The sequence below is a fragment of the Oncorhynchus keta genome, chromosome 7 (assembly GCF_023373465.1).
Source record: "Oncorhynchus keta strain PuntledgeMale-10-30-2019 chromosome 7, Oket_V2, whole genome shotgun sequence".
NCBI classification, from domain to species: Eukaryota; Metazoa; Chordata; class Actinopteri; order Salmoniformes; family Salmonidae; genus Oncorhynchus; species Oncorhynchus keta.
This window is the reverse complement of record NC_068427.1, coordinates 2,191,903-2,209,055: the sequence shown is the minus strand read 5'-3', so window position 1 is coordinate 2,209,055 and position 17,153 is coordinate 2,191,903. Positions and strand designations below refer to the sequence as shown.

Below are 17,153 nucleotides of genomic sequence, written 5' to 3'. Positions count from 1 at the left end.
GTACTGAGTGAAAAAGTTTAATGAAAAACCGGGAGAAAACCACGACCGGGAGGTCCGTGGGGTGACGCACAATTGGCCTAGCGTCGTCAGGGTTATGGAGGGTTTGGCCGGTAGGGATATCCATGCCTCATCGCGCACCAGCGACTCCTGTGGCGGGCCAGGCGCAGTGCGCACTAACCAAGATTGCCAGGTGCACGGTGTTTCCTCCGACACATTGGTGCGGCTGGCTTCCGGGTTGGATGCGCGCTGAGTTAAGCAGCAGTGCGGCTTCGTTGGGTTGTGTATCGGAGGACGCATGACTTTCAACCTTCGTCTCTCCCAAGCCCGTACGCGAGTTGTAGCGATGAGACAAGATAGTAGCTACTAACAATTGGATACCACGAAATTGGGGAGAAAGGGAGTAAAATGCAACAATAAATAAATAAATAAATAAAAACCGTAAAGTTGTCAGGTAGCAAAGTAAGGTTAGCAACTAAACGCACAGCAGCACGTAAACAAGTCTGCAAGTTGTGACTGGAAATGACACATTATTGACATATTGGCATATTATCTCTGTGTCCATACAAGGGGCCGTGCTGCCCTGTTCTGAGCCAATTGTAATTTTCCTTGTAAAAGTCCTTTCATAATTTGGTCTGATATACTTAAATATGTAGTGTCAGCATGTCATCCCTAAGTTTGCTTATCTTGCCAATGAAAAAGTAATCGAAGTAGTTGGCAATATCAGTGGGCTTTGTGATGAATGAGCCATCTGATTCAATGAATGATGGTGCCAAGTTACCTTTTGCCTCATCCCTCTCAACCATACAATTTTTAAATTCCTCATCAATCCAAGGGAATTTAACTGTTTTTACAATCATTTTCTTAATGGGTGTATGCTTATTAGTAACTGGAATAAGCAATTGTATAAATGTGTCAATTGCAGCATCTGGTTGCTCCTCATTTCTCAATACACACCACAAACCATCAAATATTCTTTACATCATCAACATATGAATCACTACAACACTTATACACTATATTAGGCCTAGCATTTGGGACTTTGGTTTTCCTAGATATGACTATTATATTGTGATCATTACATCCTATGGATTTGGATACTGCTTTAAAGCTAATTTCTGCAGCATTAGTAAAGATGTGATCAATACATGTTGATGATTTATTTCCTGTGATGTTTATAACTTCCCTGGTAGGTTAACTGATAACCTGAACCAGGTTGCAGGCACTGGTTACAGTTTGACATTTTTTCTTGAGTGGGCAGCTTGATGAGAGCCAGTCAATATTTAAATCACCCAGAAAATATACTTCTCTGTTGATATCACATACATTAAAAAGCATTTCACACATATTATCCAGATACTGACTGTTAGCACTTGGTGGTCTATAGCAGCTTCCCACATAAATGGGCTTTAGGTGAGGCAGATGAACCTGTAGCCATATTAATTTAACATTAGATCATCTCCAAGCTTTACAGGAACATGGTTCTGAATATAGACCGCAACACCACCCCCGTTAGCATTTCTGTCTTTTCGGTAGATGTATTGCTACCACTGTGTCATCAAAGGTATTATCTAAGTGAGTTTCAGAGACAGTCAGATTATGAATGCCATCTGTTACAAGCAAGTTATTGACTTCATGGACCTTGTTTCTCAAGCTGTATATTTTAATATGAGCCAATTTTAGCACTTTTCTGCGTTGCTTGATTGTTTTTAATGCTTATCAGAATAGACTTGCTCATGTTATTTATATTGGAGCTGATCATGCAGGAGTGAGCAGCACAAATAGGCCTTCCTACTAGGGCACACCGCCTCAGTGCTAACAGTACATTTGGTTCATAGGCTCATGATTACTGCATACAATAGCTGTAGGATAAACAGAGGTATTTGGTGCAATTAGGGGCTCATACATTAAGTTACATTGTTTTCCAATGCCCCTAGGATAATGTACATTTGATGCAGCATTATGACAATACATTTTCACAATGGTCGGGATTAACTGAGTTGGTCTTGGATCATTAAAACGTAATTGTTTCAATGCAGCCTTGAGTCCAGGAGCCAAGATGATTTGGATGGACTCCGTCATTCCTGTAGAGCAGTGGTTCCCAAACTTTTTATAGTCCCCTACCCCTTCAAACATTCAACCTCCAGCTGTGTACTCCCTCTAGCACCAGGGTCAGCGCACTCTCAAATGTTGTTTTTCCCATCATTGTAAGCCTGAAACACACATACTATATGATACATTTATTAAACATAGGAATGAGTGTTTTTGTCACAACCCGGCTCGTGGGAAGCGACAAAGAGCCATTAAAACAAGTTTTAATGACTCCAACCTAAGTGTATGTAAATTTCCAGCTTCAACTGTATGTATGTGTGTGCGACCTAAAATGACATACCCAAATCTAACTGCCTGTAGCTCAGGACCTGAAGCAAGGATATGCATATTCTTGATACCATTTGAAAGGTAACACTTTGAAGTTTGTGGAAATGTGAAATTAATGTTGGAGAATATAACACATTAGATTTGGTAAAAGATAACAAAGTGGGGATTCAGACCAACACCTTTTCTCCGACCTGGTCTTCTCTGGGCTTGGGGCTTGGGGGTGCTGGGCCTTCTCCATGTGTTTCCTTACCACTGGCTATATGGCTGTCATCCACTCCCTCATCGTCTCCACGTGTTCTACCATGCTGTGAAGGTTCCTGGCAACATGGCATGGGCCGAACAAGGAGATAGAGAAGCTAGGACCCAGAACATCAAGCCCCAGGAGAGGAAGGTCCATGTGGTATGTGACTGGCCCGTTCCAAGGACCAAGACACAGGTCAAGTCCTTCCTGGGACTGGCAGGATGCTACAGCCAGTTTATGCCCAACTTTGTGGCTATAGCCTCCCTCCTTACTGGTCTAACCAGGGCTCACCTCCTGAAAACAGTGAAATGGACGGGCGAGACCGAAGCGGCGTTCAGACGCATGAAGGAAGCGCTGTGCTACCATCCGATTCTTGTAACGCTCGATTAGCCATCGGGGGGGACTTTTCGAGGCCTGGTGACCGAGTCTATATCACGCGGCAATGGCTCCCTCTGCTGGACAAGCCAGGTCTCGACAGCCTCTCCGGCCAGAACTAATTGGGGCTGATTGTGTTTGGTAAGTAATCAAGGGGCTGATTGCTCACCAGCAGGACGAGTCCCATAAAGCTGCCAGATGGGCAGCACACAGGGTTGGAGACTGGGGGAAGAGAGGTTACTTCCATATAGTCGTGCTCAGTACCAGAGATAATGGAGGGAGCTCGGTTTTGTTCCCGACAGGATACAGCAAGACTCTGGAGCCCAGGAGACAGTATACTGGAGGAGGTCTTCTGGAGGAGACCTATTATTTTCTCTTTGTTATTTGTTAAACACCCTTGAAACCGAGCTAATACAATTGTGTCCCTGTCTGATCTGTGTAAACGTCTTGACCAAACCCCCTGGTCTGCCACATTATGTAAATGTACTAGTTCAGTTTATTTTTTTCAATAGATGTTCCAAATTTCAAAAAACTGTTTTTTCTTTTTCATTACAGGTTATTTTGTGTCATTTGATGAGGGGATTTGTTTTTAGAATAATAAGGCTGTAAGGCTGTATCGTAACAAAGTGGAAAAAGTCAAGGGGTCTGAATACTTTCTGAATGCACTGTATACCATCTTCTTTTTTTTCCTGCAATCAGAAGAGGTTCGTCCATGGACGAAGAGGATGGTCTGTCTCATTTTTTGGGGGTCAAAGATATTAATATGGATGTAGAATTTTGATCTGTTGAAGTCCACAAAACTGTTGTTATTAACAAGCTCTTACAACACAGAAGAAGGCCCTCCCACTTTTTGATTAAAGTATAAAGCATTGGAGGCTGCTGAGGGGAGGACATCACGTTACATCACATCAAGTAATAATAGCTGTAATGGAGTCAATGAAATGGTACCAAGCATATGGTTTTCATGTGGTTGATACCATTCCATTGACTCTATTACAGCAATTACTATTAGCTGTCATCCCCTCATCTGCCTCTGGTATACAGTGAATAATCTATTCTTTTAACTTACTGCATGGTTTGCTTTTTCAGTAAAGTTTGTTACATTAAGGAGAAGTATATCTTTAATTCTGTGAAAAACACTTGTATCGTTTATCAATGTTTATTATGAGTATTTCTGTAAATGTATGTGGCTCTCTGCAAAATCACCGGATGTTTTGGAACTACTGAACATAATGCGCCAATGTAAACTCAGATTTCTGGATATAAATATGAACTTTACTGAACAAAACATACATGTATTGTGTAACATGAAGTCCTATGAGTGTCATCTGATGAAGATCATCAAAGGTTAGTGATTAATTTTTATCTATATTTCTGCTTTTTGTGACTCCTCTCTGGAAAAAATGCCTGTGTTTTTCTGTGACTTGACTCTGACCTAACATAATCGTTTGGTTTGCTTTCGTTGTAAAGCCTTTTTGAAATCGGACACTGTGGTGGATTTACAACAAGTGTATCTTTAAGATGGTGTAAAATACATGTATGTTTGAGGAATTTTAATTATGGGATTTCTGTTGTTTTGAATTTGGCGCCCTGCAGTTTCACTGGCTGTTGACAGGAGGGACGCTACCGTCCCACGTACCCTAAAGAGGTTAAATAAATAAATACTGCAATGTATTACTGAAGCATTTCAAAGCGATAATCCAACACTACACCACCACTGAAATGCTGCCAGTAAAACATTAAGCATCCTAATAAGAAATTACACAAATAAATGTCATTATTTTTCACACTCCATGCACCGTCTGTTGTACCCCTGTAGAATTTCACCCCACTGTTTTTACAGAGCACTTGACCCCTTCCAAAACAAGACAAATCCCCGTTGACCTTTACACTGATGTGCCAGGTTGCAACGTGTTCAATCTTATCCTGTAACCCCTGCCCTGACATCTAGTGCAGCTCCGGGGTGCCACTTTCTTAATTACATTAGTTAGACATTACAGCGAGGTTGGCTACTTTACAGGCTGCACTGAATGCATGATATCCTATAGGCTCTGAGGGTTGATGTTTTCCAATATGGTGTTAGTGAGGTTCAGGTATTGATTTATTCCTACACCCTTCCCAAATATACCACCAAATCTATAGGTAACATTTATGCCAGTTAATGGACGGACATTAATCTCTGTAGGCAAAATCATTGCTTTGAATAGGAAGATGGGGGCTGGTTGAGATAGATTTGTGTATTTTAGTGATAATAAACCGTACCAATGAATAATCTCGATTAATATGCAATGCCCATTCTTTCAGATCTGCATACGCTATCCCTGAAGCTGCAATTGAAATCAGATAAAATATACATTAAACCTTTATTTGTTTGGTGTTCGGAGAATACCCAATGCTCTCTCATCAGAGTACTAGCCAAAAATACTCCCTGTGATTGGAATCCAAAATGCTTTCATTTCTATTCATGTGAAGTTGGAATTACCTTTGCAGCAATACCACCGTAATCAAGTCTCTGAAAGAAAAAACACATAGAAGGGAGTACAAAACCCTACAAAGTCTAGGTGAAAGATGACCAAAAATATTGACTGCATTACAGATGCCACTGAAGTTCAGTTAATTGATGAAGTCTAAATTTACAGACACTGTCAATGTTTGAAGCCCTTCCTCCTCTAAATGTGATTAATGGGAAACCTCAGTGATGCTTTCAGAGGCAGAACACATACATTTTCAGAAGTGGTATATTTGCATCCAGTAACTGGCAGATGCAGAGGACTAAGATGATTAGGAGGAGGACTGGAAGAGGAGGAAGAGTTGGAGGAGAGAAAGTGGTTAAAGAGAGGAAGAGAGGAAGAGAGGGAAAAGAAGAGAGGAAGAGGACAAGGAAGATTGGGTGGAATATTGTAGATTAATGTTAACAGTTAAAGTCAGGAAAAGTACGCATACTAATGGAATTTTCATACTATTCTGTCAACCCAAATCCTACTATACTGGCTCTGATATTTTCTTAAAATAAAGATAGATACCCACATAATGTTGAATGCCCCCACTGTTTTATTGAGTGCATTGTTTATCTTCGGAAGCCTCTCAGCCTGACAAAGACGTTTGCAGAACACATTCATCCCAAACCAGGTCTTTCTCCACACATAAGGCCCACTACCCAGAACAATGTCAGTCACTGGACGGTGGGCAATGTCTCTGAGAGTCAACAGTATGCAACAATACACACTTGCTCTCCTGACCTTTTAATGCTATTTGAGAGCCACATTGATCTGATATCATGAGGTCATTCAGCACCCAGTCCTTTGAAAGTAATGAATTGCCTGTATGAATTACTGTTTTAATAATGCAGACTCTGGTACACACATATGATCTACCTCAAATCACAATGTCTAAGAATAATGCATCAGGAAGGAGTCTTTTGGCTTGTGTTTGAAGTAATGAGGATAGAGGGATGAATTCATGTCTCTCTCACTGTTCCTTAACCACAATGCATTTTCCTAACAGATTTTTATCTCTAGGTTAGAAAATTCTGTTGCATGCATAATAAACATCATACCACCCCAAAAATATTTTGACAATAGAATCAAGTACTGGTGACCACTCAAAACATTTGTAACCCAACTTTGCTTGGTTGAGAGTGCCAAACAGCTGCTGATACTTACATCTTAATTTGTGTCCCTTCAGCAAATGCCGCCAAATTAGTTGTGAATCAGCAGCCAGCTGATAACTAATGTATCATGCTCCATCTCCTTTCATGAATAGAGATGGAGAATAATGTGTTGTTGATGATAGTCATGTGTAAAGGAAATGAAGTCGCTACTTATTGGGTTGGTTGCGTGCTGTGTTGGGTTGGGTTGGGTTGTGTTTCGGAGGACGCATGTCTCTCAACCTTCGTCTCTCCTGAGCCCGTACGGGAGTTGTAGTGATGAGACATGACAGTAACTACTGACAATTGGATACCACAAAATTTGGGAGAAAAAAGGGGGTAAAAAAAAGTGCGACAATGTGTTGCATGCAGCTACAGTGTACGCTAAGAAAGTGTGGCACTAGGGAGACATTAATTTAAATGCAACCTATATTTTTGACTATACATATTATAATTACAGATGTGGGAGAGGAAGAGCGGGATATGTAAATGTTCCCTGATTTGTATTGAGACAAGGAATCTCTCGGTCTTGAGACCACTGCAGCACAGAAATGCGCTCTTTGTCTCATCACAGTCTCAATCCACAGGGTCTGGTCTTGTTCTTGTCATGGCCTTGATACACTGGGTCTTGGTCTCAAGATCTTGGTTTTAAGGGTTCTGGTCTGGGTTGCAAGATCTGGTCTTGACCATAATGTCTGTCTTGCCACATCTCACTAGCTACCAACCTAAATGTCACATTATAAGAAAAGGTAGTGGAGCAATAACTCTCAAAGTTCGATACATCACAAGAAATTTGCCAGGACATGGACATATCTGATATGGGCAAAAAGCTTAAATTCTTGTTAATCTAATTGCACTGTTCAATTAACAGTAACTATTACAGTGAAAGAATACCATGCTATTGTTTGATGAGAGTGCACAGTTATGAACTTGAAAATGTATTAATTAACCAATTAGGCACAATTGGGCAGACTTGATACAACATTTTGAACAGAAATACAATGGTTCATTGGATCAGTCTAAAACTTTGCACATACACAATCTAAATTGCACCTAACTTGGTATAATACATCGTGCCTTTCTCTTGCATTTAAAAAAAATGCATGTAAAAAACACAGTGCTTTGAAAGGTTGGTAATGGCTCACATCAACACCATTATCCCAGAAACCCTAGACCCATTCGAATTTGCATACCGCCCAAACAGATCCACAGATGATGCAATCTCTATTGCACTCCACACCGCCCTTTCCAACCTGCACAAAATAAACACTTATGTGAGAATGCTATTCATTGACTACAGCTCAGCTTTCAACACCATAGTACCCTCAAAGCTTATCACTAAGCTTAAGGATCCTGGAACTAAACACCTCCCTCTGCAACTGGATCCTGGACTTCCTGATGGGCCGCGACCAGGTGGTGAGGGTAGGTAGCAACACATCTGCCACGCTGATCCTCATTACTGGAGCTCCCCAGGGATGCGTGCTCAGTCTCCTCCTGTACTCCCTGTTCACCCACGACTGCATGGCCAGGCACGACTCCAACACCATCATTAAGTTTGCCGACGACACAACAGTGGTATGCCTGATCGCCGACAACGACGAGACAGCCTATAGGGAGGAGGTCAGAGACCTGGCCGCGTAGTGCCAGAATAACAACCTATCCCTCAACATAACCAAGATTAAGGAGATTATTGTGGACTACAGGAAAAGGAGGTCCAAGCACACCCCCATTCTCATCAACGGGGCTGTAGTGGAGCAGGTTGAGAGCTTCACGTTACCTTGGTGTCCACATCAACAACAAACTAGAATGGTTTAAAAACACCAAGACGGTCGTGAAGAGGGCACAACAAATTCTATTCCCCCTCAGGAAACTACAAAGATTTGGCATGGGTCCTGAGATCCTCAAAGGTTCTACAGCTGCAACATCGAGAACTGGTTGCATCATTGCCTGATACGGAAATTGCTCAGCCTCTGACCACAAGGCACTACATAGGGTAGTGCATACAGCCCAGTACATCACTGGGCCAAGCTGCTTGCCATCCAGGACCTCTACACCAGGCGGTGTCAGAGGATGACCCTAAAAATTGTCAAAGACCCCAGCCACCCTAGTCATAGACTGTTCTCTCTACTACCGCATGGCAAGTGGGACCGGAGTGCCAAGTCTAGGACAAAAAGGCTTCTCAACAGTTTTTACCCCCAAGCCATAAGACTCCTGAACAGGTAATCAAATGGCTACCCGGACTATTTAAATTGTGTGCCTCCCCCAACCCCTCTTTTACGCTACTGCTACTCTCTGTTCATCATATATGCATAGTCACTTTAACCATATCTACATGTACAGACTACTTCAATCAGCCTGACTAACCAGTGTCTGTATGTAGCCTCGCTACTTTTATAGCCTCGCTACTGTATATAGCCTGTCTTTTTACTGTTGTTTTATTTCTTTACCTACCTATTGTTCACCTAATACCTTTTTTTGCACTATTGGTTAGAGCCTGTAAGTAAGCATTTCACTGTAAGGTGAAATACCTATTGTATTCGGCACGTGACAAATAAACTGTGATTTTATGTATTTTTCTGTGTTATGTGTTATATTCTCCTTCATTAATTTCACATTTCCACAAATTTCAAAGTGTTTACTTTGAAATGGTATCAAGAATATGCATATCCTTGCTTCAGTTTCTGAGCAGGCAGTTAGATTTGGGTATGTCATTTTAGGAGATAATTGAAAAAAAGTGATCAATCCTTAAGAGTGTGTTTACACAGGCAGCCCAATTCTGAAATGTATTTTGACCAATCAGATCAGCTCTGAAAAAGATCTGATGTGAACAGATCTAAAAATACCAATTAGTGGAAAAAATATCAGAATTAACACACCACTTGTAGTTTGGAGGAGTTGTTGCCAGAGGAAATGTCAAGATAACATTCACGTTCAGGTGTAATTACAAGGACATAGCAATATATCACAGAAGCCAACTGGATAGAAGGGAACCCTAAAATCCACTCTCAAATAAATGGGATTCTGCTATCAGAATAGGAAACACATTCTCTGCAAGGAACAGAACACTCGTTGGATTAGAAATCCGTTATTAACGTGACGCCAACTTTCCCTGTGCCATCATTAAATCCCATCACTACAAAGCAATAAGTTAAAATTCTACTTCTGCAGGTCAAGCTCGGTAAAATAAATTAGATCATTTTTTTGTGTACCCTTCTGTTCGAGAGGCATTGATTTTATGCACTTTCAGACAGCAATATCATAGTTCTTTCATACATCAAACACTGTCTTTGCAGCCACAGTGCCAAAATACAAGCAGAAAAAACAATACATTGATAAAAACAAACCGATGCAGTATCTCAGGTGGTCCTCTGCTCAGTGTATTTTGTATCAATGTTCATGAACTTAAAAAAAAAGTTGAAATCCTCCAAATATGATCATTTCCACATACAATATTTGGCTTGGTTGTAGACATAGTACAAGTAGTGGTAGTGGTAATGGTGGTAGGGGCGGCTCCCGAGTGGCGCAGCGGTCTAAGGCACTGCATCTCATCCCTGGTTCGAATCCAGGCAGAATCACTTCCGGCCGTGATTGGGAGTCCCGTAGGGCGGCACACAATTGGCCCAGCGTCGTCCGGGTTTGGCTGGGCTAGGCTGTCATTGTAAATAAGAATTGGTTCTTAAATGACTTGCCTAGTTAAATAAAGATTAAATAAAAAAGTAGTAGTAGTACAACAATATTATAGGACCTTTATGATTCATATAATGATATACATCTATATTTTTGTACATTTATAGTAGTCAACTCACTCAGGGACATTGGTAAGCTGAAGAAAGTTATGTATAACAACCTTTATTTTCCAATGCTGCTATGGTGTCCATTTTGAATCCCACAGATTATAAATGTAAGTAACAATTCTGCATTGACACATAGAAACAATAAATGACTGGAGACCTTTCAATTCTATAACAATGTGCAAATAGAAATGACCTAATGACAATAACACTTTAGACTGGGCCCAGTCCCAGAAAAACAGACACTTGGCCCATTCATAGAACATTATGACAACATTGAAGCAACATTTTTACCTATTTTAGCATGTGGGATATCCCATACAAGCACAGATTGTATAAACCATACAAGATGTTGACTCACTGTTGACCACTAAAACACCAAATAAAATGAGGAGAAAGTCTACACAGATAAAAACTTCCTACCCAGCAGGCAAAAATTGACACAACGTCTTAAGAACAATTTTCTGGTTGTAAACTGATTTTCTGATTGAGAAGACGTCATATTATCAGATGTCATATTTTGGTTGTTATCTGGTCAAATAACCAGATAAAGATGTATTTATATTGATTGCTAAAAATACATTAATGAAACTTCCTTAAATAACCACTATACAACCTGACAATGACACCATAATTACTTCATTGCAACCAACGTTCCCCCTGAGTAGCAACTAACTAAATTAAAAGACAGCATTAACGGGAATTGTACATGGCAGAAGGAAAGGGGGGAACATGATCTAGTACAGCCCAATACACAGTGTTAAGGTGTAGAATTGCAAGAGATGTCAAGTGAAAATAGTGTTCTAAAAGAATTAGCCTTCACCTGAATATAAATGAAATGATAGTCTAGATGATAAAATGCCAGATTTGTCAATCTACAGTGAGGGAAATAAGTATTTGATCCCCTGCTGATTTTGTACATTTGCCCACTGACAAAGAAATTATCAGTCTATAATTGTAATGGTAGGTTTATTTGAACAGTGAGAGACAGAATAACAACAAAAAAATCCAGAAAAACACATGTCAAAAATGTTATAAATTGATTTGCATTTTAATGAGGGAAATAAGTATTTGACCCCTCTGCAAAACATGACTTACTACTTGGTGGCAAAACCCTTGTTGGCAATCACAGAGGTCAGACGTTTCTTGTAGTTGGCCACCAGGTTTGCACACGTCTCAGGAGGGATTTTGTCCCACTCCTCTTTGCAGATCTTCTCTACGTCATTAAGGTTTTGAGGCTGATGTTTGGCAACTCGAACCTTCAGCTCCCTCCACATAATTGTCTATGGGATTAAGGTCTGGAGACTGGCTAGGCCTCTCCAGGACCTTAATGTGCTTCTTCTTGAGCCACTCCTTTGTTGCCTTGGCCATGTGTTTCGGGTCATTGTCATGCTGGAAAACCCATCCACGACACATTTTCAATGCCCTGGCTGAGGGAAGGAGGTTCTCACCCAAGATTTGACGGTACATGGCCCCATCCATCGTCCTTAATGAGGTGCAGTTGTCCTGTCCCCTTAGCATAAAAACACCCCCAAAACATAATGTTTCCACCTCCATGTTTGATGGTGGGGATGGTGTTCTTGGGGTCATAGGCAGCATTCCTCCTCCTCCAAACACGGCGAGTTGAGTTGATGCCAAAGAGCTCCATTTTGTCCTCATCTGGCCACAACACTTTCACCCAGTTGTCCTCTGAATCATTCAGATGTTCATTGGCAAACTTCAGACGGGCATGTATATGTGCTTCCTTGAGCAGGGGGACCTTGCGAGCGCTGCAGGATTTCAGTCCTTCACGGCATAGTGTAGTTTGGAATCTGATTGATTGATTGCTTCTGTGGACAGGTGTCTTTCATACAGGTAACAAACTGAGATTAGGAGCACTCCATTTAAGAGTGTGCTCCTAAACTCAGCTCGTTACCTGTATAAAAGACACCTGTGAGCCAGAAATCTTTCTGATTGAGAGGGGGTCAAATACTTATTTCCCTCATTGTATGTCCTTTTTCGTAATTTGATCACTCTGTTGTCACACAAAATGTTCCTGTGCCGCAGGAAATGCAACTTTTAGTGTATTTGACGTTTAAAAAGGCTTCTAAAGTGTGGAATTTCCACTTTCAAATGTCAGACTTTGTTTGCCATGACGAAAAACGTATCAACCCCTACAAAAATGCTCATTATAATCCACATAATTCACATTTCCTGTTGCGGAAAGATTATTTTCCTGCTGTGAGAAACTGGTCAAATTAAGATAGTTATCTGTGTCCATACAGAAAGACAGAGAGCAATTATAAATACTAAAGGTCCAGATGAAGTCCAGATCTATCGTCTCCTAAGGCCACCTAAAATAAATCCCAGCTCAAAAATCAAGAACACCATTCTCCCTATCATCCACTCACTCACTCACTCACTCACTCACTCACTCACTCACTCACTCACTCACTCACTCACTCACTCACTCACTCACTCACTCACTCACTCACTCACATGTGTGCCACAGCGGGCCTGCTAGAGAACCGTGCTGATCGTGTCAAAGTCTTTGCTGATCTGCGAGCTGCTGGGCAGGGACTTGAGGTAATCCATGTGCCTCCTGGCATCCTCCTGGTTCTTCCGCACGTAGTAGATCACGTAGGCTATCACCATGGTGAACCAGCCGAACACAGTGACGAACATGGCCACATCAGTGGTCTTGTGGTGGAAGTTGCAGAAGTTGATGCCCGAGTCCAGGACCTGGATAACGGGTTTGCCGGTGTACTCCTCCTCCACAGCCGTGTGACAGCTCACCTCCTTGACCGTCTCTGGGTCCAGTCTCAGCTCCCTCAGGACCTCCTGCAAGCTGCACTCGCAGTGCCAGGGATTGTTGGAGAGGCTGATTTTGGCCTGAAGTTTGGCGAATGCCTCTTTGGGCACGCTGCTTATGCGGTTGTTGGACAGGTCCAGGACCCGAAGGACGTCGGAGACCCCCTGGAAGGCCCCAGCGTCCACCGTCTCAATGGCGTTGTTGGACAGATCCAGTTCCTGTAGTCTGTTGAGGTCCTTAAAGGCCTGTTTGGGGATCTTGGTAATCCTGTTTGAGGCCAGCAGCAGGACTACAGTGTCACGCGGCAGGTCAGCCGGGATGTTCTCCAGGTTGCGCGACATGCACTGCAGCACGGCAAGGCTGTTCTTCTCCATGCAGTGGCAGCTCTTGGGACAAGCGGTCACCAGTGCACTTCTGAACAATATTCCAAAGTGCAAGGCACACAAGAGAGCCGAGACAGCTGAGAGCAAGGGATTTCTGGGCCGATCATGACCCATACGGTTGGACATCTTCAGCTGTGTGCTCCTGCTGGTCCTGTCATGAAAGAGCAGTCATGGTTAAACCTTGTGTCATGTTGTTCTATCGTTATGGCTTGAAAACCACGAGACAAGACCGTTTTAACTTCCTTACAAGCTGTCAAGGTTTTATCTGTAGTTAATCCATCAGATCCATCGGTGAAGTATAATTTTCATGTCCTGCTGTTTCCAAAGTGCTTCAGTAGAGCCCAGTTTCACATGAGCTGCATTGAGAGTATTCCAGGTAGAATCCAAGAGGCTGCTTTCTGATTGGAAAGAGAAGAGAGTTACTCAAGAGGGAACGGTATCTTAGAGGGAGATGAAGGCAACTATAAGGTGGAGGTAGGCTGAATGTGTTTCCGGTACCCTCCTGCCATGTCGAGAACTGAAAGAAGAAAAATAGAATAGTGACAGTCCTAGTGAAAAAGGGAATTACTAGACATAGTTTCTTCTTAGAAGCAGTGACAGAGAAAAACATGAAGGCCATACTGTAAGAGTTTTAGGGTAGGCTTAAGTATTTTAGGAATAAGGTTTTATATCAAGATTACTTTCCTAAAATATTTGAACAATTATCCTGAGTGCATCAGCCAAATTGGTTTTGCTTGCACATTGGGCATGGTCAATTCAAGTGTCATACTGTTTACACATTTGTAAAATGATAATCAAGGACACTCCATTTCACTTAAAGGAAATCTCATAAAGCAGAGAGACAAATAGATTGATCTTCACTTACATTATCAGATCATATTAGGATAGGCTAATTCATTTATATGGACTTACAACATTTGAATGAAATTCATGTCTCCTGCTTCTGCAGGATAGTGCCAGTTTAATAATGATTACACTCTCATGAGCTGTGCCTCTCTTCTCATAACGTAACATATCAATGCTTCAGCTGCTCAATCATATTTCCACATAAAGGAAAACTGATGTCATACGTTTACACAACTAGAATGGATCCACTGTGCCAGTCTATTATATCATTTTCACTATAGGTGCACCCTCTTGTGGATTATGCTGACCATGCAGTTTATTGTTGTACTTGATGCCAACCTGTGATGGGACTGGGGGCACCAATGTGACATTTAGACATTTTATCAACCATTTTTGTGTACTGTACATCTCAATGTCTTCATCCCATGAGCACGCACACACACAACATATAGACAAGATCTCTTAAACAAGCCCCTCACGTTCAAATTTGAGCTGGAGATCATATGGAGGTGTCGACAGGAGTTCACACGCTAAAATGCTTAAGGGCACACTGGGACAGCCTGTAGTGACATTATGAAAGCACTGCCTTTGTTCCTTTACAAAACAGGCCATATTAATAGACCATGGCAGCCCTGCAGTTGAATTGAGTTTAATAGAATATATAAAATCATATGAGATTCATTTGGAGACGGAGCCAAAATATAACAACATGTAAACAATTAGAGGTACTAATTGGTTCTGTATTTTGTTAGGTAACCATTTTTATTCCAAGTCAAATAAGTTAATTACTGTAAATGCAGCAAAATGTTAATTTTAATGATATATTCCCTTTTCTTCAAGGATATGACTTGTAAATGCCTTATGAGCTTCGTTCAACTGCCATACCCCATCAGAACCCAAAATATAAGTTTGTTTACTCCACTGTTTGTAAACAATTACTGTATAGCCTCAAAACATAGTTTAAACTATAATTTTGATATCATGGAGGGTCAGTCCTTGCATCCACAGCTCTTGGAATTTGAGAGATGTTACATTTCTTCAATCCCATCTCTAAGCTTTTTACCAAAACAGTAGTGGGTAAATTTGAAATAGTTTGAACTGCAGATTCCCCTGTAGTTAATGTAGCGCTGAATGTATCACAGATCAAATTAGGAGAGTTACAATCTGCAATATGATCACTTATAATAATACGGTTTCAGGCCACTATCATGGTTTGCTATAAAGTTGAGTGGTGGGGCTAGATAAATGTAACCACTGTCAAATTCATAGGTGGAGCTATGGGTGCAAGGACTGAAAGGCAAGGAGATCATCATGAGTTGCAAACATATTTTGAAGCTATAAAAACCATCAAAACCATAGATAGTGTAATAAAACAACCTTGTATAATGGGGGAAGACAGTTCTAAGCTTATAATGCATTTTACATGACATTCTTTACATTCAGAAGTTATATAAAACCATGCTATTTAATTGCAGTAGTAGCCTAACAAATTGTACCTCTACATAATTTTACTGATTTATCTTAATTTAAATTGTCCTATACTGAATTATTTGCTCTTACAAAAACCCACCCAGAATCAAAAAGAGTAATCCTATAGGCATTGAACATTAAATGTAGACAACTATGGCCTTTGAAAGTTTTTCGCCCCCAAAAATACAGAAACTTTTACAGTAGGCAGGATACAAATAAAACGTACTAGAATCGTGGCCAATAATTGTGTTACCATTGCCATTATATAAAAAAAAATATTCCGCGTTATATCACAGTTATAAAAAGGAGCACACATCAGGTGTTTATCCAGCAGTCAATTTGTTCCAGAAGGCTTGCGTAAAAACTGGTGGACTCGTTTCCATTTTGAGAATATGTGCTTCTATATTTCAAATCTCCACCAAGATCCATACTTCTTCTTTAAGGCTAATTACTGCAGACATTTCTTATGAATATAAAACAAAACATAATTTAGACAGCTGTGGTCTGTACAACATGTCTTGCTTTCAGCACAAGGCATTCTATTCATAGTCTAAAATGTCAGCGGTCAGCATAAAACCGAAGTTCCCGCATGGTCTGTAAATGGTATTCCAAGTAACATCATCTCCAAAACAGGTACCCCACACCATAGATTACAGTTGTAATATCTAATAGCCTACCGTTTTTTAAAAGAGATGACAGCAGCCACACTTGTTGATGTTCCTGTTCAGTCGCAGGCCACATTCATCAGCACGTCCTGCGCCCATCAGTGGAGAGCATAGAAGAAGGTCGGTCGGGCTGTGTGTCTATTGGACTACTGTTAGTTTGGCAAGCCTCCACGTATTCCCTCGCTTGAAAAAAACGAGTCGATCCTGTATAGTCAAACAATGAATTTAGGGCCTGGTGGTTGAATAAAATAGGCAACAAACCTGGTAAGCATTACAGGTTAACAATTTGTAACATAAATGTAAGGGGGATATATTAGGTGTTGTAAGACCTAGACTATAACCTGGTGAGTCGGTTAAGTCAATACGCATGTATTGCTTACTGTCATCAGTAACATGCTGACTGGACAGCCAATGTTAGTTGCACTAATATTGCTAAATAAATACATACATGTAATTCAATTGTTTCATTCAAACTGCTCGCGCGCTTCAACGGGTGTCGGTGTAGCCAGGCGCATAGAACTTGGTAAATAAAAAAAGCATAGAACCTGGTTCTATATTTGAGACACTTG

General features: G+C 41.0%; 1 protein-coding gene across 2 annotated transcripts; it reads right to left on the bottom strand.

Moving 5' to 3' along the window:
• Positions 1 to 10,466: 10,466 nt before the first annotated feature.
• lrrc3 (leucine rich repeat containing 3) lies at positions 10,467 to 16,717 on the bottom strand. 2 transcript variants are annotated; one of them, XM_052521853.1, is made up of 3 exons: positions 16,597 to 16,717; positions 13,851 to 14,120; positions 10,467 to 13,754 (listed from the first exon to the last, which is right to left on the bottom strand). In XM_052521853.1, exon 3 carries the CDS (start codon positions 13,727 to 13,729, stop codon positions 12,929 to 12,931), a length of 801 nt encoding a protein of 266 aa, XP_052377813.1. In that variant the 5' UTR covers positions 13,730 to 13,754; positions 13,851 to 14,120; positions 16,597 to 16,717; the 3' UTR covers positions 10,467 to 12,928. The 2 variants fall into 2 exon arrangements, with proteins under 2 accessions (XP_052377813.1, XP_052377812.1); XM_052521852.1 differs by having other exon boundaries at positions 10,467 to 14,001; positions 16,597 to 16,705.
• Between the last annotated feature and the right edge of the window lie 436 nt (positions 16,718 to 17,153).

What these genes read in the sequence shown, in the direction of transcription:
- lrrc3 (XM_052521853.1), bottom strand. Translation starts at nt 13,729, where the DNA reads ATGTCCAACCGTATGGGTCATGATCGGCCCAGAAATCCCTTGCTCTCA.